Source organism: Mya arenaria, chromosome 16 (genome assembly GCF_026914265.1).
Source record: "Mya arenaria isolate MELC-2E11 chromosome 16, ASM2691426v1".
Taxonomy (NCBI): domain Eukaryota; kingdom Metazoa; phylum Mollusca; class Bivalvia; order Myida; family Myidae; genus Mya; species Mya arenaria.
Genome location: NC_069137.1, coordinates 7,650,425 through 7,674,185, shown reverse-complemented (window position 1 = coordinate 7,674,185; position 23,761 = coordinate 7,650,425). Strand labels below are relative to the sequence as shown.

The following is a 23,761-nucleotide window of genomic DNA, read 5'->3' as shown; positions in this document are numbered from 1 at the left end:
CAAAATCGGAGCCGAAAAATTTCGGTTGGTAAAGTATTTATACATGTATTAAAATAAAAACGACATATTTCGATAATTGTCTTGTGTATTTCAATAATTATCGTCGTATTTCGGAAATTTAGCGTATTTCGGTAAGTCCAGTATCCGCCATATTTGTTTTGACGATTTATTATTTGGGATCGTGAAAATGGCAAAGGTCAATATAAACCATGCGCTATTAAATTTTATAGCAAACTGATATGTAATTCGTTGTTTATTTCAAGTAAATTTATACATAAGATACGCAAGAAAAGTAACAGTAGCACAGGTTATAATACAGTTTTTATTCTGTCAACCTGGTGACGCTTTTCTACAATTCGCCTTCGTCGTTTCTGACGGTGTATCGTAAACAACAATGATATAAGTCTTATAGTATGCGTGAATGTTGTCAAAATGTCAACACCCTTAGATAAGTATCAAAACATGTGGTTAAGTGTGAACAAACAACCATACAGTATTACCATCCCAATAGTTCGTTCTAATGATGGTTTTCTAATGACAGACAGCGGGTGTTTTTCACAACTTCGCACATTTGAAAATATTTGATAGTGACAATAGTGCTACTTTGTGGTATGCACATTCCTGTATTATCATTTTAAAACAGTAACATACAACAAAATGTTTTATAAAATATCGATAGCAAAGCATTAAAATGGTGAACAACGTTTAATTGATATTTACCTCATATCCCGATTTTTTGTTGCCGTTACAACTCAATCCAGTTAAAGCGCCGACTCACATCGAGTTTTTGTGAGAAGCGTCCCTTTTATAAAAAAGTAAACACTCCTGTTTGTTTTCAATTTATTTCTCAATAAATCATTTCAAAGTAAACATTCAATATATTTCTGCGGTGGACACTGAGTATCGGTACTTACCATTACCACATTCGTCTCCGGTCCGACATTTTTGGCCTGAAATGGACTTGCGAAAAACTGATAAAATCCTAATAGCATAGAAAGGACGCAGGCAATTTTTAGACGATAATCTGGGGTAAAAAAGTGCGTCCTATGCACAGTATAATACGGTAAGGATTCAAGTGCCGCTCTCACCTGAAATGGTTTCCTTTGCCCCGTATATTCCATATCAGGTCCTACTAACACAGGAACTTAAATGTAGATGTGTGCGTTAAGATAAGCTTGTTGGTTCTTATTTTTCAGATGAAAGGGGGACAACTCTGCATCAAATCTGAACTGCTGAGAACCATGGTTATCACCCTTCGTCCAGTGAGAGAATAGTGAAAATGTGATCACTTCACTTGGACCTTGAAGAAAAAGAAGACTTCCTGAAGCAATACAAACATCTCGTGTGATATTTACTTCCCATCTCCCATCTGTGATATATTAACTTCCCTTGTTACTTATTCGCCATTCCCCTGCTGGTGCTAACCTGAGTGCTATCCCTTTGTAAATTGAACACCGAGTTATGTCCCTTGTCTGAAATGTGATCAAGAGTTTTATTCCTTGAATATACATTGTATAATTTGATGTATAAAGTTTATCAGTTTGGTGTTGCAAATATTTCATCTGAGAGAGAAAGTACTGTAGTACATATTGAACGAAGAGAAATGTATTAGTGTGCATGTGATTTACTGTCGAGAACATTTGAAATATATAGCGCCTGAACAACCTGCCTGCCAGACATTGAAACTCTATGGTGCGCGTTATTTATCGGGCACACGCAGACAAGATTATTTTTTTGTCATATATATAGTAGGGACTTGTGTTTGCAGTCTAGGTGCTGGCAACTTGAAGATATATTGTCAAAGTTTGAAATTAATCACATTTTATAGAGTGTCGCTCCTTTCTTGTGATTTTTGTCGGTGTTGCTTTTATTCATAAAGAAGCCTGCATTGACTTGGTCTAGACATGTTTTAATATTCCTAAGAAACACGGTGTAAATTTTGTAATTATTAAGAATTTTTGTCTTTCTGTGTGAGCGACCTTGATTCGCTTCAAGTTTATATATGAGACAGCAATAATACCAATCTGCTATATTGGTTACTTGTTAGTGATAAACTACTTTAACGACCCTTTCCGCTGAATTTTCTGTCGTGTCAGACGGTTGTGATATAACGATTCCGAAAAATGTGCATGTGTCGATTAACATTGTACCTGTGATCTCGTTAGATGTAAATGTTTTTATATTGTGTAAGACAGCTATTTTAAGTATAATTTGCTTTGTTAAAAGTTACAAAAGCTTCAAAAATTTTAAACATTATAAACAACAAAATTTGAAAAAAAGAGTAGAAATTGAAAGTTGAATTTGACGTTGAATTGTGTTTAATGAATACGACAGTAAAAGGATCAATTGACAGTTTGTCAAAGTAATACTGCTACAAGTTAAACACTTTTTGGAAAGAAAAAAAGGATATGGTATTCAGACAGGAAAAAGTGTGAACAGAATATTGATAAAACAACCAGCAAAAACTAGAGCAAAAATGTGGAGATCATCACATAGCACACCTACAGGCCACAATTACTTCTGTCGGTAACCTTGGTGACAGTTACCATGGACATGAAGGAGGAAGACGTCGCGGCCCAGCTCGCCCACGCCCTCGCAGCCCAGGGTACCAGCGTATCCCACACTTGGGCAGTCAGCTCTGCACCCCAGGTAACAATGTAGTCTTCCTTCTAGGACTTTCTGACCGTGGTGTCAGGCAAAGCTGCCCATGTTCCTTCTAGGCCTTTCTGACCGTGGTGTCAGGCAAAGCTGCCCATGTTCCTTCTAGGCCTTTCTGACCGTGGTGTCAGGCAAAGCTGCCCATGTTCCTTCTAGGACTTTCTGACCGTGGTGTCAGGCAAAGCTGCCCATGTTCCTTCTAGGCCTTTCTGACCGTGGTGTCAGGCAAAGCTGCCCATGTTCCTTCTAGGCCTTTCTGACCGTGGTGTCAGGCAAAGCTGCCCATGTTCCTTCTAGGACTCTCTGACCGTGGTGTCAGGCAAAGCTGCCCATGTTCCTTCTAGGCCTCTCTGACCGTGGTGTCAGGCAAAGCTGCCCATGTTCCTTCTAGGACTCTCTGACCGTGGTGTCAGGCAAAGCTGCCCATGTTCCTTCTAGGCCTTTCTGACCGTGGTGTCAGGCAAAGCTGCCCTTTTGAATGTTGAAAAATTGCCGTGTTGCCCAGTGGATCCAAATCAGAAATTTTAATTTGAAATCAGTAAAGCATTCAATAGGGTGAGCGTCTACCTAACATTAGCAAACTGTATTTTTTTGTATCCCTGTTGCAACACAGCACATACTATGCAAGCAAGGAACCAAACAGCAAACGTTACCAGCTAACATGTTTACTGAACGCAAAACTGTAGGTTATTATTTAAGTCATTTTCCCAAAATACCGAGCACAAACCCTGATCAAAGACACAAGGACAAACCCATGCAGGTTTATTTGGGAGTTGGAGAAGTGGGGAAGGATGGCACAATCATTTTCAAAAGTCCTATGCATTATCGATGCTAAGGTAAGCTTGTCAAAGATGACATGTCAGATCTTGCAGGGTCACCCTCTTAAGAAATTGTCAACGTGCCCTCTTTCGAAAAACTAAATCCTGCCCTTTCCCAGTCTGGTAGAAACAACGCCACCAAATCTACATGTCTGTATAACATCAGTGCTCCAGTTGCCATTTGAAAAGGGCAGGGTGCTAGGTCAGAAAGGGCTGTTTTGATGCACATTAAATGAGTCTTAATGGGGCACTTGCAAGGGCCAATGTTCAATTCATATCGTGTATGATTGTGTTGTAACATATTTCTATACTAATACTTTGTTGTGAATACCTTTGTTGTCATCTTCACTTTAGTGTCAAAACAATCCATATTTGAATTTTTTATACTTTTTTCTTAAAACTGACTTGACATACAAAAACTGACAATTTTTCTAATAAATATTACATAAATTCAAAACTGCTCTGTCCAACAAAGTGGCACAGTGGGGCATAGTAGAGAGGCAGCAGGGTGCTGGGAAAGCTTACAGGGGCTAAACACCATATGATGAAATAGCCAAAAAAAAGAAAATTGTCAAAAACTGACATAAACTTGGTATTGATGTGTACTATGCATTGAAACTAACTAACTGAAGTACCACATAGTTTACCTAGTAGAATTCAGTCTTATGCGTGATTAGCTAGATGATGATATCATGTGATATTACCAAGTTAGGTATATAGCTTAAATATTCCATTGGATTAGGGTAAACCTTCATAGTGATACAACACTGAACTGCAATTTTTGCAACCTGGTCTCCGTCTCATTTTTGTTTTTACATTTTGGTATATTCTTTTACAATTATGATATCAAAGAGTAAAACATTTTACTAAATAATTGCTCATAGTTGACATCATGAAGGCAATATATTGTAAGACCACATGGAACATACGAATGCTGTTCATGAATATAATATTTTTTACTTATCTTCTGTAAAATTGCAGGCCCACACATCAATGTTGACCTCCTCAGCTGACCCTCTTCATCTCTCAGCCCCGCCTCCAGCACACGCCCACACAGCAACAACCAATCAGAAACCCCCTGACACTTATCTCGTGGACAAAAGTAAGTTTGCAAGGAGTGATATGATTGGTCTATATATTTTGGTAATAACAAAAACAGCGATTTGATTGGATAAAGTGTTTATGTGAAGAGAAAGTCATAACATTTTTTAATGCAAATAAAACAAATAATTTAATTATGACATGAGAAATAAGGAACAGTTCAGCATGATTTTATTATAGGCCATATTTTGAGTTTTAATTCCCATGGGACTTGTCTTACGTTTCAAAATTTGTCTTAGAGTAAGCTTGCCTTGGAATTGCAGTTAATTCTTCTAAATCATGTGTTCTTGGCATTAAGGCAGCATATAAATAAAAAATAAAATAAAAAAATATACGGTTATGTCATAGTTCCATTCTAAAGATAGATCTAGGCTTTTGATATGAAGTTTAAACTATTCAAAATATATTTAGTTATGTTGCTTTATTTTGCAATTTTCTTTCTGCTTCAAGCACTGATTATGTTGTCAAATGTTAAGTACAAAAAGTTTATCACTAATTTGTATTTGATTAAGTTTATAGAAAAATATATGCTTGGCTGCTTTAAAAAGACTTGTTGTGATGTGACGTGTCGAGAGGACAAGCCATATAATGCAGCCAATTGGCACGGCATACCTACATATATTTATAAACTCTAAATCAAAAACGGCTGCTTTAAAAAGACTTGTTGTGATGTGACATGTCGCGAGGACAAGCCATATAATGCAGCCAATTGGCACGGCATACCTACATATATTTATAAACTCTAAATCAAAAACAACTTTCCTTTTCAATATATTTGAGTGTCCAGGCTGTCGAAAAGATATTTTTGTTTTGATAATCTTCCTCGAAGGTCCATGACACAAGGTGGGGTTTGTTGACAACAGCCTAAGGCTTTTAGAATAATTTAGGTAGAAATGAAATCGAACAATTGAAGACTTTAATTTTTGATGGAATGATGTATTTATTCTAGCGTTGCTAGAGGCAGCAGCTTCATACTTGGACACGACTGTAAAGAATCTGGCCACAAGCAACGCACACACGCCAGTCTCTGGAGGAGATGCAGCAGCGACATCAATACCGTGGGCACTACAACAACAGTTACTACAACAATACGGCCATCTCATGCTGGAGAAAATGATAGCCAAGCAATCAGAGGGAGGCGGGGCAGTACCTGCAACAGCCACTACTGACATTGGTGAGGTTACCCACAACTGATTGATTGAAATCAGGTTTTGTTTCCAATTTCAGGGCATTCCAAATGCTGAAAATATTCTTATTTTCCCAACGTGAAAAAAAATGGGGGCCAGATTTTATCACATTCTTTTGTGTTTTCTGTATAGTCCTCAAAGCGTTCTTGTTTATTTCTTAGCAAGATCAGAATTCCTTATTCAATCAAATAAAATATTTTACCTATCAGAATGGCTCACCCATGCCCAAAATGATGGAAAAAACACACTAGAAGTATCAAGTCACATACAACTGATTTTCGTAAGTTCAGAATTCCTCATTTTAGTCAAATGAAGCATTTTTCCCCATTCAAAGGCCATGGCCCTGACCCCATTCCCAAAATGGAGGAAAAGCAAACTAGAAGTATCAAGGTCACATACAACTAATTTTCGTAAATATTGAGAACCATCCTTCTGGTTAGTTATAACAAGTGGTATATGTACATAACAGCAGGCAGCTTTCAGGCTCTAAATAGGCTTACAAGACAAGTCAATTTGCCAACTGTTTCAAATATATTTTAATGAGATGTCGTATTATGTCAGTTTGCATTTAATTATGTTATAACCAATGATTATAATTTCAGGCTGAAAAACTGTCTTTCAATGTTGTCTGTGTACATATTAGCACTTCAGTAATATACCGGTATGCAGACTGAAAAGATTGAATCGCAATAAGAATTTCACCCTACCTGTATATTGCAATAAATCTTTTCAGATATTAATTTTCCTGTCAATACATAAAAATGCTAATGAAATCTTGCAGGTAGCAGGAACTTTTCTAGACATGTTGATAATGCCGGGTCTTGCCTATATTTATTAAACTTGTTTTTAAGATATGATGCAAAAAAAATGAATGTCAAAATTCATGCCCTGTTTATCTAAATGGATCATGTTTTCCAAAACAATTCCTATGATAAGGGTCTTATTGTTAGTAAAAACACTTTAAAATGCACCAATTACAATATAATTAATGGCGAGACATATATATATATATACATGAGAAATAATATGCTTGATCTTTAACACATATATATATATATATATATATATATATATATATATATATAATGTTTTTGCTTGTTGTCCGTCCGTCAGTCCGTCCGTCACAAATCATGTCCACTCAATAACTCTTGAGCCACTTGAAAGGATTTTGCAATTACTCGCCACAAATGTTCACCATATTAAGAAGATGTGCAGAGTGCATGTTACAGCCAGCTTGGTTCAAGGTCAAGGTCAAAGATCATATCACTACATTTTCTGTCAATATCCAGTTGCAGGATTTTTAAAAAATCACAGATGTTCACCATAAAGTACCATATATAGGTCAAGGTCATACTAAGATGTCAAACATATGACTAACGTATGACTATATCTGTAGTCTGAGCGCATGTTACAACCAACTCGGTTCAGGGTCAAGGTCACACTTAGAGGTCAAAGGTCATATGACTTCAGTTCTTGTCAGGCCCATATCTCTTGAACCTCTTGAAGGATTTGAAATAACTTGAAGGTGAAGGATTTGAAATAACTTGAAGGATTTGAAATAACTTAAAGGATTTGAAATAACGTGACACAAATGTTCACCATATTGAGACAATGTGCAAATAGGAAGACATCCCATTTTTTATTACAAATACAACCGTCTAGTATTAAACATCTGTTTTTATCAGTAAAAAATACAACAGTTATGAAGGGGTATCCTGACCATGATCATTTAACAACTGTTTCAGTAACCTGGGTTAGAATTTTGACCAAAACAAAGATGGCCTGGCCAATTTGCTAAACAGGTTCAAAATTGATTCAATCTTCTAAACAGAAGATGCTTTTGATGAACAGAACATTTTATCATGCAAATAGAATTGAAGATGCACGCTTACTCCAAAATAAGATTTACCACAATTAATACAGGTGTTTTAATATACCAAAAAGGATGAATTAATTTCAAAAACAGTGGTATTTATAAAGGATTCTGTGTTTAATTTGAAAGAAAGGTGCAGAAAACACAGTATTTCTACCTTATGAGATGTTAGTTGATAACTGTTAATCTTATAGCACTCGCCAATCATTTAATATTTTTGCGTTTCAGCTACTAAGTTATAATCATGTTATCAGTAATCAATATTTTCCATAAAGGCATTATTTAGTAAAAGGTTTATCACTCAAATTCTGTTAGTTATACATGTGTATACATGTATTGATTTTAGATAAAAGTGTCACTTTAAGCACTACATGGTGTTTTTAATCGATAAAGTTGTGTGTTAAAGATCAAGCATATTATTTCTCATGTACATACATGGAACATCCTTCAAGGCAATTGGGGTGATCACTTCACTTTGTGTTAATTGACTGCACTGGTAAATTACATCAAAGAGAAGTGGACCTTGCTGCCTTTATCTCATGATGCAGGAGCTTCAACATGCTTTTACTTCCCAAGGTCAATTATCAGGTTTACTCTGCCTACTGGTCTGCATACTGGTCTATCTACTGGTAAGAACTGGTCCGCCTAATGGTCTGCCTACTGGTCCACCTCCTGGTCCACCTAATGGTCCGCCTACTGGTCCACCTACTGGTCAACCTAATGGTCCGCCTACTGATCCACCTACTGGTCCACCTAATGGTCTGCCTACTGATCCACCTACTGGTCCACCTAATGGTCCGCCTACTGATCCACCTACTGGTCCACCTAATGGTCCGCCTACTGGTCCACCTACTGGTCCACCTAATGGTCCGCCTACTGGTCCACCTAATGGTCCGCCTACTGGTCCACCTAATGGTCCGCCTACTGGTCCACCTACTGGTCCACCTAATGGTCCGCCTACTGGTCCACCTCCTGGTCCACCTAATGGTCCGCCTACTGGTCCACCTAATGGTCTGCCTACTGGTCCACCTACTGGTCCACCTAATGGTCCGCCTACTGGTCCACCAAATGGTCTGCCTACTGGTCCACCTACTGGTCAGTAGGTCCACCTTCTGGTCCACCTACTAGTCAGTAGGTCTGTCTACTGGTCAGTCAGTCCGCCTTCTGGTCCACCTACTGGTCTGCCGGCCTACTGGTCCACCTACTGGTCCGCCAGCCTACTGGCCTACTGGTCCACCTACATGCGTATCAGTCAGCTTATTAAAAATCAAGCCATACAGAGCATAGCTATTATTAGCACAAGACATAACTATGCACTCAGCTAATTGCTATAGGGTTTTCAAACAAGATCATAATATCTAATCAGGTGATACATAAATCTGTGTAAAATATCGATGAAATGTACAAGTAATTAAGATATTAGATATTATTATGATCACAAGATTAATTGTCATGTGGTGTGTTAAAACAGGTAGATGTGACATCGCAAGTTGTTTTAATATGTTGTTTAACGTAGCAGTTGTCACAGTTCGCGAGGAAGTAGTATTTTATTGTAATAAAAAAATAAATATATTTATGCCCCCTTTTGAAAAAAGTGGGGTATATTGTTTTGCACATGTCGGTCGGTCGGTCGGTCTGTCTGTCGGTCGGTCGGAATACCAAATGGTTTCCGATCAATAACTTGAGAACGCTTTGACCGAGGGACCTCATACTTGGTATGTGTATTGGTCATCACCAGCAGATGAACCCTATTGATTTTGAGGTCAGTGGGTCAAAGGTCAAGGTCAGTGTGACCTTTACATGAAAAACGGTTTCCGATCAATAACTTGAGAACGCTTTGACCCAGGAACCTCATACTTGGTAGGTGTATTGGTCATGACCAGCAGATGAACCCTATTGATTTTGAGGTCAGTGGGTCAAAGGTCAAGGTCAGTGTGACCTTAACATGAAAAACGGTTTCCGATCAATAACTTGAGAACGCTTTGACCCAGGGACCTCATACTAGGTAGGCTTATTGGTCATGACCAGCAGATGAACCCTATTGATTTTGAGGTCAGTGGGTCAAAGGTCAAGGTCAGTGTGACTGTAAGCTGAAAAAAGGTTTTCTGATTGTCCATATTTTATTTAAGTGTCCAAATCCTACTAACAATTTGGCTCCCAAGGGGGCATAAATGTTTCACTAACATCTCTTGTTTTTATTTTAATGACACCAATAAACGAATATTTCTTCAGATGATAATATAATTGATAGATTTTGTAAGATTCACATCAAAATTGAAAACCTGCATTTTAAATGAATATTGCTATCACGGTCGTTAAGATTCGTTCACCAAAGCCCAACAGTTAAAGACATTGGCATGTAACATGTAGGTATTTAGGATAAAGCAGGTTGAAAATATTTGATAAAGAATAGTTTTTCAAAAGAAATGTTTTTGTGTGTTTATTTATTTGATATTAATAATGTTTTATATATTTTTATTTAACTTTCATACATACAATTTTTTATTAATAAATAATTACCAGCAATGGCAATTTAACATGACTAGTGGATGACCCCAATTGATTTTCACATTAATATGTTTAAGGTCAAGGTCGTGTTGACCTCGAGGTGAAAAAACAGTTTTTCTCAATTACTTGAGAACACTTGCAACCAGGAACTTCATACTTGGTATGCTAGTTGGTCATGACTAGTCAATGACCCCAATGGATTTGAGATGAGATGGTTAAGGTCACAGTGACCTTGGGGTGAAAAAACAGTTTTCTTTTAATAACTGAACTGGGTCCAAAACTTCATATTTGGTGTGCCAGTTGGTCATAACTAGTAGATGACCCCTCTTGATTTTGAGATCAGTAGGTCAAGGTTAGATGACCCCTATTGATTTGTTGACCTTGAGGTAAAAAAACCCGGTTTGGCTAAATGACTGAAGTACAGTTGGACCCAAGAACTTGGTATGCACGTTTGGTCATGAGCAGAAGATGACTTCTGTTGATTTTGAGATCGGTAGGTCAAAGGTCACGCTTGTGTTGACATGCTTAAGGTATAGACGATTTGTTGGCAGTCACAAATGATTTCAGCTTAATAACGAAAGAACGGTTTGGTCCCAGCAACTTCATCATTAATATGTAAGTTGGTAGTCATTTTTAGATGACCCACAGCAACTGTGAGTTGACTGATCATATGCAGTAGATGTTCACTATTGGATTTGAGTGAATACGCCAAACTTCAAGGTCACTGTTGGTGACCTCCAGCCAAAAAGCTCAAATTTCATGTCCATCATGGATTATTTCTCAGCTACGACCACAAAATAGGGGAGACAAGAGCTTTTTCAAAAAAAAGCAATCTGTAGTTTTCTATAATGTTCATTGAATAGGGAAAATGCATGCATGTTTGCAATTCAATGTGCCATTGCACTATAACAATGGCCATTTCACTTGATTGAATGAAACCAGGGTGTACAATACGCTCTACAAAATTACATAATGGTTTACAAGGACACTTCAGCACAAAAGTTATCTGCAGCTTTATATGATGAGGACAGTAGATAAAGTGTCTTCGATATGGTTACCAATACATATGATTTATAGCATTATGTTAATCTTAAGGTAACGCTCCAGTGACATGGAAAATAAACATGTTCACAGTAAAAAATGATTTTTTTCAACAACAATTGGGTTTTAACTCACAAAATATCCTCTTAATATTCCTTTTGTTAAACAAAATAAGGTTAGCCATGTAATGGTTGGTGATTTAAACATTTTTATGTTCCTTGTTTAAAAAAATCAGTTTTTGTCTGGAGATGTCTTATTCTTATTTAAGCGTGTACCTCAGACTTTAAAGGGTTGGGGTCATATTAAAAAAATATGTCACAAAGATGGTACTGCTAGTATGGGAGGTTGAAGGGCTCTTAGATTTATGCAGTTCTGTATGCAAACATAATTTAGGGCTCAGATGTCTTTCCTTCCTGTTGGTGTTTTTTTTGCACATATTTTAAGTATACAGTCAGAATATAGGGGTTTTGTAGAGAATCCAAAAATTCTTCAATGATTTTGTGCTTGAAATACAACATAAAGGTGACCTATATTAGGGTTACATAAATAGTAGATGACCCCTCACTAACCCTAACTCATTGTAGAAGGGTCTTGAGAGTTTGTAACGCACAATAATACAAAGTAAACTATAGGGAAAAGCCCTGACTTAAAGCTGCACTCTCATAGATTAAACGTTTTGACAACTTTTTTATTTTTTGTCTTGGAACAAGCCAATTTTTGCGAAAATCCATGGAAGGCAGTTATATAAAACTGCTGACATAAAATTAGAACGCAGATTTTTGAATACAAGTTCAGAAATTGATGTTTTATGCCTATTTCTCAAACCGTTAGTAAAGGTTTAAGCCATAAAACATTAATTTTCGAACGGAAATATGAAAATCTGCAATCTGGTCTTTTGTCAGCAATATTATATCACTGGTTTGCAGATACTTACACAAAAAATTGTTCTTTCCAAGACAAAAAAATAAAAAAGTTGTAAAAATGGCAAATCTGTGAGAGTGCAGCTTTAAGCCTTCCAACGTAGCATTTATGACGTTATTTATCATGTGGTATACACACTGACCTGGGGCAAGTAAAATTGCCCAAGAGCAAGTTAAAAATTCAGTCAGTTTGCCAAAATTGGCAATTCAAATAAAAGATTGGGTGTAGCCAGAACACCCCCCACCCACCCATCAAATTTAAGAAAATGGAAGTAGTACATAACTTTGTAACTAAATTAAAAAAAGTTTATACATTAAGTATTAGCAATAGCAACGGTTGTGCCTGTCACATTGAATTATTGGATGACATATTTTCTGGTAAAGAAATGCCTGTAGAAAACAGATCTTATTTAAAAACGTTATGAAAAAAAAATCATCTTAACAATGTGTTCGGGCTAGTGAGCGTGGCTTTGGGCAAGTTCATTTGGACAGCTCCTTCCTGCCCGAATGTGCCACAAGAGAAAAACTATTAATGTGAAGACAGATTTCCAGCATATCTACCTTTTAATCTAGGATGAAAAAATTCATTCATGATCATGCATAATTTAAATGGGCAAGCCTTCTTAATTTTCTGTGTGTCAAAAATTAAAATACGACTATATTACATGACTACTAAATCTTTAAATACAGGCTGTATGTGTGGTTTATCTGTGGGCCAATAATGTGTATGTGGGACAGTACGCCTTTAAATCTGAGAGTCAGTAATGTGTATGTAGGACAGTGCGCCTTTAAATCTGAGAGTCAGTAATGTGTATGTGGGACAGTACGCCTTTAAATCTGAGAGTCAGTAATGTGTATGTGGGACAGTACGCCTTAAAATCTGAGAGTCAATAATGTGTATGTAGGACAGTACGCCTTAAAATCTGAGAGTCAGTAATGTGTATGTGTGACTGTATGCCTTTAAATCTGTGAGTCAGTAATGTGTATGTGGGACAGTACACCTTTAAATCTGTGAGTCAGTAATGTATATGTGGGACAGTACGCCTTTAAATCTGTGGGACAGTACGCCTTTAAATCTGTGAGTCAGTAATGTGTACGTGGGACAGTACGCCTTTAAATATGTGAGTCAGTAATGTGTACGTGTGACAGTACGCCTTTAAATCTGTGAGTCAGTAATGTGTATGTGGGACAGTACGCCTTTAAATCTGTGAGTCAGTAATGTGTATGTGGGACAGTACGCCTTTAAATCTGTGAGTCAGTAATGTGTATGTGGGACAGTACGCCTTTAAATCTGTGAGTCAGTAATGTGTATGTGGGACAGTACGCCTTTAATTCTGTGAGTCAGTAATGTGTACGTGGGACAGTACGCCTTTAATTCTGTGAGTCAGTAATGTGTATGTGGGACAGTACGCCTTTAATTCTGTGAGTCAGTAATGTGTATGTGGGACAGTACGCCTTTAAATCTGTGAGTCAGTAATGTGTACGTGTGACAGTACGCCTTTAAATCTGTGAGTCAGTAATGTGTACGTGTGACAGTACGCCTTTAAATCTGTGAGTCAGTAATGTGTACGTGTGACAGTACGCCTTTAAATCTGTGAGTCAGTAATGTGTACGTGTGACAGTACGCCTTTAAATCTGTGAGTCAGTAATGTGTACGTGTGACAACACGCCTTTAAATCTGTGAGTCAGTAATGTGTACGTGGGACAGTACGCCTTTAAATCTGTGAGTCAGTAATGTGTACGTGTGACAGTACGCCTTTAAATCTGTGAGTCAGTAATGTGTACGTGTGACAGTATGCCTTTAAATCTGTGATCAGTAATGTGTACGTGTGACAGTACGCCTTTAAATCTGTGATCAGTAATGTGTATGTGGGACAGTACGCCTTTAAATCTGTGAGTCAGTAATGTGTATGTGGGACAGTACGCCTTTAAATCTGTGAGTCAGTAATGTGTATGTGGGACAGTACGCCTTTAAATCTGTGAGTCAGTAATGTGTATGTGGGACAGTACGCCTTTAAATCTGTGATCAGTAATGTGTATGTGGGACAGTACGCCTTTAAATCTGAGAGTCAGTAATGTGTACGTGTGACAGTACGCCTTAAAATCTGTGAGTCAGTAATGTGTATGTGTGACTGAACACCTTTAAATCTGTGAGTTAATAATGTGTATGTGAGACAAAAAAGAAAAGAAAAAAAAAGACATCCAAATCAGAAAAATTGAAAAAAAAAGACATCCAAATCAGAAAAATTGAAAAAAACCATATATTTTGTTTATAATTAACGTCTGTGATCTTGTATTTTTAACAAGTTTGTATACAACTCTGTGGTCAACATATCTAGTTTACTTCAAATTTGTCAATGCCAGTAAATCAGCAGTCAGTCGCTAGTTGTCTTAATCAGGTGAACCAGTAGATATAAAAAGTGGCTGGCCATTTATTGGGTTGTTTACACAACAGTTTGTAGACCACTAAATATGTTAAAAGGCTGCTAGTATGAACCTACACAAATTTAATTTTCATACAACTTTGGCTTCAAATAATTTATTTTCGTACATACTAACAACCTTTAACCGTACATAAAGCTTGGCGCAAAATCTTTTGATATTATACACTTTTAGAATATTTAATATCCTTCAAGTTGGGGAAGATATTTTATAATCCTTGAGCCATATGACTTTAACTTTGTGAGTAAGCAACTTTAAATGTGTGCTTTTGTTTTTTACAAGTTTCTAGTTTTAAATCAAGGAAGTGAATGGGCATTTACAGGTTCAACAGCTGACAGGAGAAATGAACTAACTGATTCAATCTTCATCATAAGATAAAGTAGTCTGCCTATCACATCTGTTTGCAAAAAAAAATTGCGTTTTATACACCTTGTTCAGAAGACTGTGGTTTTTTAAGTGTTAAAGGATATTTGCAGTGGTTGATATAAATTTAAATGACTTTTTTTTAAAATAAAGTGTAATCAGTTTTGTTATAAATTGTTGTAAATTGGATTTATGATTAATTGTAAATGGTGTTGGATTACAGTTAGAATGGGATAGTATAAGGTAACGTATAACAATTCATTTTTTACTGTTTTCATCATTATTTAAAGCTTGCATAAATTATCCGCATAAACAATGTTTCTATAAAATGTATACATGATTGTTCTCTCTGTTTTAACTTGGCAAGATATAGAAAGTTTCACCTTGAGTATTTGCCACTCAGTGACAACAAACTATGGTATTTGATTTAATAAATCCATCAAGTGAAATATTTTTGCGCATACAGAATTATTTGTTACCATGTGGCAACCAGAGAATGTCTGCAGTAACTTCACCGAATCCTTGTTTGATGTGAAACACTGCCTTACCATGTTAGCTACTTATATAATTGACACTATTGAAAGTTTCTGTATTAGTTAGATGACATGAATTAAAATCTTAATGATTAAGAATGGGCAGAGTGTGCGTGTGAACTAGCCCTTCTTAATCATTTAAATTTTAATTCAGGTCATATAACTGACCTAGAATTAAACCTTATTGGCTGAAACACTGTCAAAGCAAAATCAGACGGAGAGCTTGTGTATCAGATGTGTGGCAGTGGGCAGACCTTTAAACAACTGCAAAAATTCTTAATGATTACGCCTAGAACTGATTGCCTATCTGCAATTTCATTGACTGTAATATAGTTTGTTTTCTAAATCAGGGAGAGAGTCCTGTATATTTCATATCTCAACAGGTATTTGCTCACATACCATCATGATACGTTTGGGACAGGTATCTCTAAGTGAATGTCAATAATTGATTTGCAAAAATTGGACACCAGCTTTCGCCATTATTTTCGAGGAATAGTTAACTTGATTATAAAGCAAATCAATAGAAGGAGCTTTTAAATAAACAAAACATGTTGGAACGCATTTATGGTGCATTCCCCCCTCATTTGGCCACCACATGGTTCAGCCTCCTGTCTGTGGTTTGTGACATCGTCTTTCATAAACAGCCTATCAATGTCATTTCAGTGAGTCTCTTAAGAATCTTTTCCTATTTCAAAATTTTCTTTAGCTTTATAATTCGTTAGTTACAGTAACAACTAATGTAAAATGCATTCATATAGACTGTTGATCAGTGTTAATCACTGTTTATTCCTTGTGTTAAACAAAACCACATTAAACATTAAACCCATTCCTATTATGTCCTTTATTGGCTTTAATATAAAACCGTCTTAGTTTTTTGGATAAGTACATTAGAGTGTTGTATATATATTTTAATTGTCCACAAACTTAACGAACAATCCTCCTACTTCCATTCACATTTTTCTGTACTTTTATATATATATACAATAAGGCTTTTGTGGTACCAAATTTGCCTGTGTAAGCCTGTGATAATCCGAGTGTTAATTCTTAGGTATTCCTTGTGGTTCCCAGTTTGCTTCTGAAAATCTGAATGTCAATCCCGAGGTGGACGGTACCTCTTGTGGTTCCAAGTTTGCTTCTGAAAATCTGAATGTCAATCCTGAGGAGGAGGGTACCTCTTGTGGTTCCAAGTTTGCTTCTGAAAATCTGAATGTCAATCCCGAGGAGGAGGGTACCTCTTGTGGTTCCCAGTTTGCTTCTGAAAATCTGAATGTCGATCCCGAGGTGGACGGTACCTCTTGTGGTTCCCAGTTTGCTTCTGAAAATCTGAATGTCGATCCCGAGGTGGACGGTACCTCTTGTGGTTCCCAGTTTGCTTCTGAAAATCTGAATGTCAATCCCGAGGTGGACGGTACCTCTTGTGGTTCCCAGTTTGCTTCTGAAAATCTGAATGTCAATCCCGAGGTGGACGGTACCTCTTGTGGTTCCCAGTTTGCTTCTGAAAATCTGAATGTCGATCCCGAGGAGGAGGGTACCTCTTGTGGTTCCCAGTTTGCTTCTGAAAATCTGAATGTCGATCCCGAGGAGGAGGGTACCTCTTGTGGTTCCCAGTTTGCTTCTGAAAATCTGAATGTCGATCCCGAGGAGGAGGGTACCTCTTGTGGTTCCCAGTTTGCTTCTGAAAATCTGAATGTCAATCCCGAGGTGGACGGTACCTCTTGTGGTTCCCAGTTTGCTTCTGAAAATCTGAATGTCGATCCCGAGGTGGACGGTACCTCTTGTGGTTCCCAGTTTGCTTCTTAATAAAGTGTTAATTATTGATTAAAAAAGAGCTTTCCATACTTCTGCTAAAAATATGCTTAGTACACAGGGAAACAGCAAAATTGAAACATGTACAGTCGAAACTTGTTGGCTCGATATTCTCGGGACCAGCCAAAATACTTCGAGCCTCGAGAATATCGAGCCAAGCGGGATTGCTTACAGAATGTGATTTTTTCTTTGATTCGTTACAAAAAGTCGTGTTTACCATGTTTGTTATTTGCTACGCTATCTCCGCAAGAGAAGAGCTAGCTTGCGTTCGGGCTCTATGTTACCGGCGAGGAATCTGGCTTTAATTTGGTCTTTGTTTTTCAACCAAGTTGAAAGAGTATTCTGCAGAATGCTGAAGTCTTCCGCAATTTGGTTTTTAGATTTTGTCCACTCAAAACAGACATTATAGCCTCATATTCTCAAGATAATATTTAACAGTAAGTTTTCTCTTTGTCCCTTTAGCTCCTAAGGCAGAAACCTTTGAGGAGCCGATCTAGATATCCCCCGGTTGTACCGGGTCCTTCTCTAGATTGCTCAGCATTTGAAATTTGTAAGAATTCATCCATTGAGAAAAGTATTCAGCGCAATATTTTATGTGAATGTCGCCTTTTCAAAATGCATTAAAACGTATACATGGATAACGATAACAATTAGAGACATAACTTGACCATAACATAACAAACAGCATAACGATTGAAATTTGATTATAATTATAATACCCATGAAGCAATTTTAATCGATTAGCGCCTTGTGCTAAATGAAGTCAAGCAAACAAATTAAGGTGTGAAAATCTAACCAAAACCTGCAAAAATGACATCAACCCAGGCAAACAAAACAAAGTGTGAAATTCTTACTTAGGACCGCGAATATGACATCGAGCGTGGAGAAATATCGACCCTCAAGATATCAAGCCATCCGATCAGATTTTATATGAACAAAGAGTAAAGAAAAATTAGTCCTTTTAATCTAGTTCGAGCCAACGAGGATATCGAGCCATGAGATATCGAGCCAACGAGTTTCGACTGTATGTACATAGGCAATAATCATATTCTAGTGAAAATAACTGTGTTCCATATTTTGTTCAATTCAGAGTATACTTTTATTTCCAGAAGTACAGCCCCAGTCCCTCATCTCTACCAACACAACAACTTCCACAAGCGTGAAGGCGGAGACTTCCGAGCCCACGTCAATAGAAGCACAGAGAGATGTGTACAGGAGAATGTTGAACTTCTCTATGAGTAACCCACTAGCACAGCAATACTACCTGTCCCAGTATGGATATAACTATATACAGGTCAGTTCCTTAACCCTTGTTTATTTTTATGCCCCCGAAGGTGGGCATATTAAAATCGCACCGTCAGTCCGTCCGTCCGTCCGTCCGGCTCTGTAACTTTCCCTTGTATGGACAGATTTTAAAATAACTTGCCACATGTGTTCCACATACCAAGACGACGTGTGGCGTGCAAGACCCATGTCCCTACCTCAAAGGTCAAGGTCACACTTAGTGTTTATTCACAATGGAGTGCTGCATATAAGGACATAGAGTATAGGTTGTCCTGTCCATGGTGTAACTTTCCCTTGTATGGACAGATTTTAAAATAACTTGCCACATGTGTACCACATACCAAGACGACGTGTCGCGTGCAAGACCCGTGTCCCTGCCTCAAAGGTTAAGGTCACACTTAGTGTTTATTCACCATAGAGTGCTGCATATAAGCATAGAGTATAGGTTGTCGTGTCCGGGATGTAACTTTCCCTTGTATGGACAGATTTTAAAATAACTTGCAGCATATGTACCACATACCAAGACGACGTGTCGCGTGCAAGACCCGTGTCCCTACCTCAAAGGTCAAGGTCACATTTAGTGTTTATTCACAATGGAGTGCTGCATATAAGGACATAGAGTATAGGTTGTCCTGTCCGGGCTGTAACTTTCCCTTGTATGGACAGATTTTAAAATAACTTGCCAAATGTGTTCCACATACCAAGACGACGTATCGCGTGCAAAACCTGTGTCCCTACCTCGAAGGTCAAGGTCACATTTAGTGTTTATTCACAATGGAGTGCTGCATATAAGGACATAGAGTATAGGTTGTCGTGTCCGGGCTGTTACTTGTATGGACAAATTTTAAAATAACTTGCCACATGTGTTCCACATACCAAGACGATGTGTCGCATACAAGACCCATGTCCCTACCTCAAAGGTCAAGGTCACATTTAGTGTTTATTCACAATGGAGTGCTGCATATAAGGACATAGAGTATAGGTTGTCGTGTCCGGGCTGTAACTTTCCCTTGTATGGACAGATTTTAAAATAACTTGCCACATGTGTTCCACATACCAAGACGACGTGTGGCGTGCAAGACCCATGTCCCTACCTCAAAGGTCAAGGTCACACTTAGTGTTTATTCACAATGGAGTGCTGCATATAAGGACATAGAGTATAGGTTGTCGTGTCCGGGCTGTAACTTTCCCTTGTATGGACAGATTTTAAAATAACTTGCCACATGTGTACCACATACCAAGACGACGTGTCGCGTGCAAGACCCGTGTCCCTACCTGAAAGGTCAAGGTCACACTTGGTGTTTATTCACCATAGAGTGCTGCATATAAGCATAGAGTATAGGTTGTCGTGTCCGGGATGTAACTTTCCCTTGTATGGACAGATTTTAAAATAACTTGCAACATGTGTACCACATACCAAGACGACGTGTCGCGTGCAAGACCCGTGTCCCTACCTCAAAGGTCAAGGTCACATTTAGTGTTTATTCACAATGGAGTGCTGCATATAAGGACATAGAGTATAGGTTGTCGTGTCCGGGCTGTAACTTTCCCGTGTATGGACAGATTTTAAAATAACTTGCCACATGTGTACCACATACCAAGACGACGTGTCGCGTGCAAGACCCGTGTCCCTACCTCAAAGGTCAAGGTCACACTTAGTGTTTATTCACAATGGAGTGCTGCATATAAGGACATAGAGTATAGGTTGTCGTGTCCGGGCTGTTACTTTCTCTTGTATGGACAGATTTTAAAATAACTTGCCACATGTGTACCACATACCAAGACGAAGTGTCGCGTGCAAGACCCGTGTCCCTACCTCAAAGGTCAAGGTCACACTTAGTGTTTATTTACAATGGAGTGCTGCATATAAGGACATAGAGTATAGGTTGTCGTGTCCATGGTGTAACTTTCCCTTGTATGGACAGATTTTAAAATAACTTGCCACATGTGTTCCATATACCAAGATGACGTGTGGCGTGCAAAACCGTGTCCCTACCTCAAAGGTCAAGGTCACACTAAGTGTTTATTCACAATGGAGTGCTGCATATAAGGACATAGAGTATAGGTTGTCGTGTCCGGGCTGTAACTTTCCCTTGTATGGACAGATTTGAAAATAACTTGCCACAGGTGTTCCACATACCAAGACGACGTGTGGCGTGCAAGACCCATGTCCCTACCTCAAAGGTCAAGGTCACACTTAGTGTTTATTCACAATGGAGTGCTGCATATAAGGACATAGAGTATAGGTTGTCGTGTCCGGGATGTAACTTTCTCTTGTATGGACAGATTTTAAAATAACTTGCCACATGTGTACCACATACCAAGACGATGTGTCGCTTGCAAGACCCGTGTCCTTACCTCAAAGGTCAAGGTCACACATAGTGTTTATTCACAATGGAGTGCTGCATATAAGGACATAGAGTATAGGTTGTCGTGTCCGTGGTGTAACTTTCCCTTGTATGGACAGATTTTAAAATAACTTGCCACATGTGTTCCACATACCAAGACGACGTGTTGCGTGCAAAACCCGTGTCCCTACCTCAAAGGTCAAGGTCACATTTAGTGTTAATTCACAATGGAGTGCTGCATATAAGGACATAGAGTATAGGTTGTCGTGTCCGGGCTGTTACTTGTATGGACAAATTTTAAAATAACTTTCCACATGTGTTCCACATACCAAGACGATGTGTCGCGTACAAGACCCGTGTCCCTATCTCAAAGGTCAAGGTCACACTTAATGTTTATTTACAATGGAGTGCTGCATATAAGGACATAGAGTGTAGGTTGTCGTGTCCGGGCTGTAACTTTCCCTTGTATGGACAGATTTTAAAATAACTTGCCACATGTGTACCACATACCAAGACGACGTGTCGCGTGCAAGACCCGTGTCCCTACCTCAAAGGTCAAGGTCACACTTAGTGTTTATTCACCATAGAGTGCTGCATATAAGCATAGAGTATAGGTTGTCGTGTCCGGGATGTAACTTTCCCTTGTATGGACAGATTTTAAAATAAATTGCAACATGTGTACCACATACCAAGACGACGTGTCGCGTGCAAGACCCGTGTCCCTACCTCAAAGGTCAAAGTCACATTTAGTGTTTATTCACAATGGAGTGCTGCATATAAGGACATAGAGTATAGGTTGTCGTGTCTGTGGTGTAACTTTCTCTTGTATGGACTGATTTTAAAATAACTTGCCACATGTGTTCCACATACAAAGACGATGTGTCGCTTGCAAGACCCGTGTCCCTACCTCAAAGGTCAAGGTCACACATACAGTACACTCCACGCGGAACTACCACTTTCCGTTTTCCTCGGCGGATTTTGGTCATCGCGGACACGACATCCAATTGATCATAATCCTCTTTCCTCTGCGTTTTTACTCGTTCACCCACCGAGGCTGATCAGTGGACCGTATAATTACAATCGCCGCGTTACTCGGAGGTAAAAACACCGCGAACCTCGGGGGAAAACCGATAAGAATCTCCCACTGTATCTAATTTTGTTTAATTTATTTGATATTTTTTGCTACACCCGTAATTATTTATAAAAATAATTTATTTCGCGTACCTAATTTTCGGACATCCAAAGGACATCAATCGTAACTTTCACACTTACCAAGTTTCACAGACGAAGGTTATCTATCTATCTACATTGTACCTAACAGTATACGCAACTGTTGACAAGTTAATTAGTAAATAACCATCCTAAACGATGTATTGCATGTAGAAAGAGGAAGTGTGAAATATTTATTGGAGGATTAAATAACCAACAAGGGCAATCATTGGATTAAGAAAACAAAGACATGACATTTTTGTAAAACGATCTGCCAATAAACTTTTAAACTTGTACCACATTTGTAGACTGTAAGAAGCAATTATGTACAGTTATACTTATTGAATCATCAATAAAAGTCAACACATTCAATGATATAGGTAACTAATTAATGTGATGAATTAAAGTTGGAAATGCAATACTTAAGTTATGTTCGAAAACACCTCTCAGACACATTAATCCTGCATAACAATATACATGCTCTCCATGAGATCCTCGTGGGTAAAACTGTGAGTTATGTGACGTCACACAATGAGACTGTTTGATCTGAAGCCGATAGAATGTGTTATTCATTTCAATGCATGTATACAATGGTGTTTAATGGGATATTAATTAACTTGATCAAGGATTTACACTTGTATGCGTAATAAATAAGTTTGGAACCATTGATAACTACGGATAAATTAACAAGTGGTAAAATGCAAATTAAGAAATAATGACCGAAAAATATTCACACTTACAAAGTTCTCAACACCTTCATTACTCCAATCTAATTAAGTTCTCAACACCTTAATATAGTAAGAGAAAGATGACAATAACAAACACAAATGCACGCTATGGTATATCTTTTAATTACATAATGTGAAAAACAACATTTGTTTGACGAAGCTGATGAAAATTGATATTGAAACTTACAATAATTGTTTTAAAAAAGAAACTTACTGTACTTTGAAAAAATAATTATCTAATTATTTAATACTGTTTTAACACAGCAATGTACTGTAGTAGCTATGCACAAAACGCGGAGTTCCTCGATTAGGTCAATAAAATCGATACGATCACCGGCGCTACCGGCAATAAAACCCTCCATAGAAAACGATTAACTCGGTGCAACTCGGCGAAATTTAGCGAGGAAAAAGGTTGCGTACTCGGCGGAAATCCGCGATAAATTAAAAACGCCTCCGAGTCACCGAGGAAAGTGGTAGTTCCGCGTGGAGTGTACTGTAGTGTTTATTCACAATGGAGTGCTGCATATAAGGACATAGAGTATAGGTTGTCGTGTCCATGGTGTAACTTTCCCTTGTATGGACAGATTTTAAAATAACTTGCCACATGTGTTCCACATACCAAGACGACGTGTCGCGTGCAAGACCCGTGTCCCTACCTCAAAGGTCAAGGTCACACTTAGTGTTTATTCACAATGGAGTGCTGCATACAAGGACATAGAGTATAGGTTGTCGTGTCCGGGCTGTAACTTTCCCTTGTAAGGACAGATATTAAAATAACTTGCTACATGTGTTCCACATTCGAAGACGATGTGTCCTGTGCAAGACCCATGTCCCTACCTCTAAGGTGAAAGATACACTAAGTGTTTATTCACAAGGGAATTCTGAATATAAGGACATAACAGTGTAGGTTGTCAAGTATGGGTGGTATTTTTTTATGTTTTA

General features: G+C 38.1%; 1 protein-coding gene across 2 annotated transcripts in view; it reads left to right on the top strand.

The window, feature by feature from the left end:
- Positions 1 to 23,761, top strand: part of LOC128221804 (uncharacterized) — a 53,180-nt gene that overhangs the window by 6,716 nt on the left and 22,703 nt on the right. For both annotated transcript variants that reach the window (XM_052930407.1, XM_052930406.1), the window contains exons 2-5: positions 1,197 to 2,649; positions 4,458 to 4,578; positions 5,527 to 5,751; positions 18,360 to 18,544. In XM_052930407.1, coding sequence (XP_052786367.1) covers positions 2,548 to 2,649; positions 4,458 to 4,578; positions 5,527 to 5,751; positions 18,360 to 18,544 — 633 coding nt within the window. In that variant the 5' untranslated portion in view covers positions 1,197 to 2,547. The remainder of the gene's footprint in view (positions 1 to 1,196; positions 2,650 to 4,457; positions 4,579 to 5,526; positions 5,752 to 18,359; positions 18,545 to 23,761) is intronic.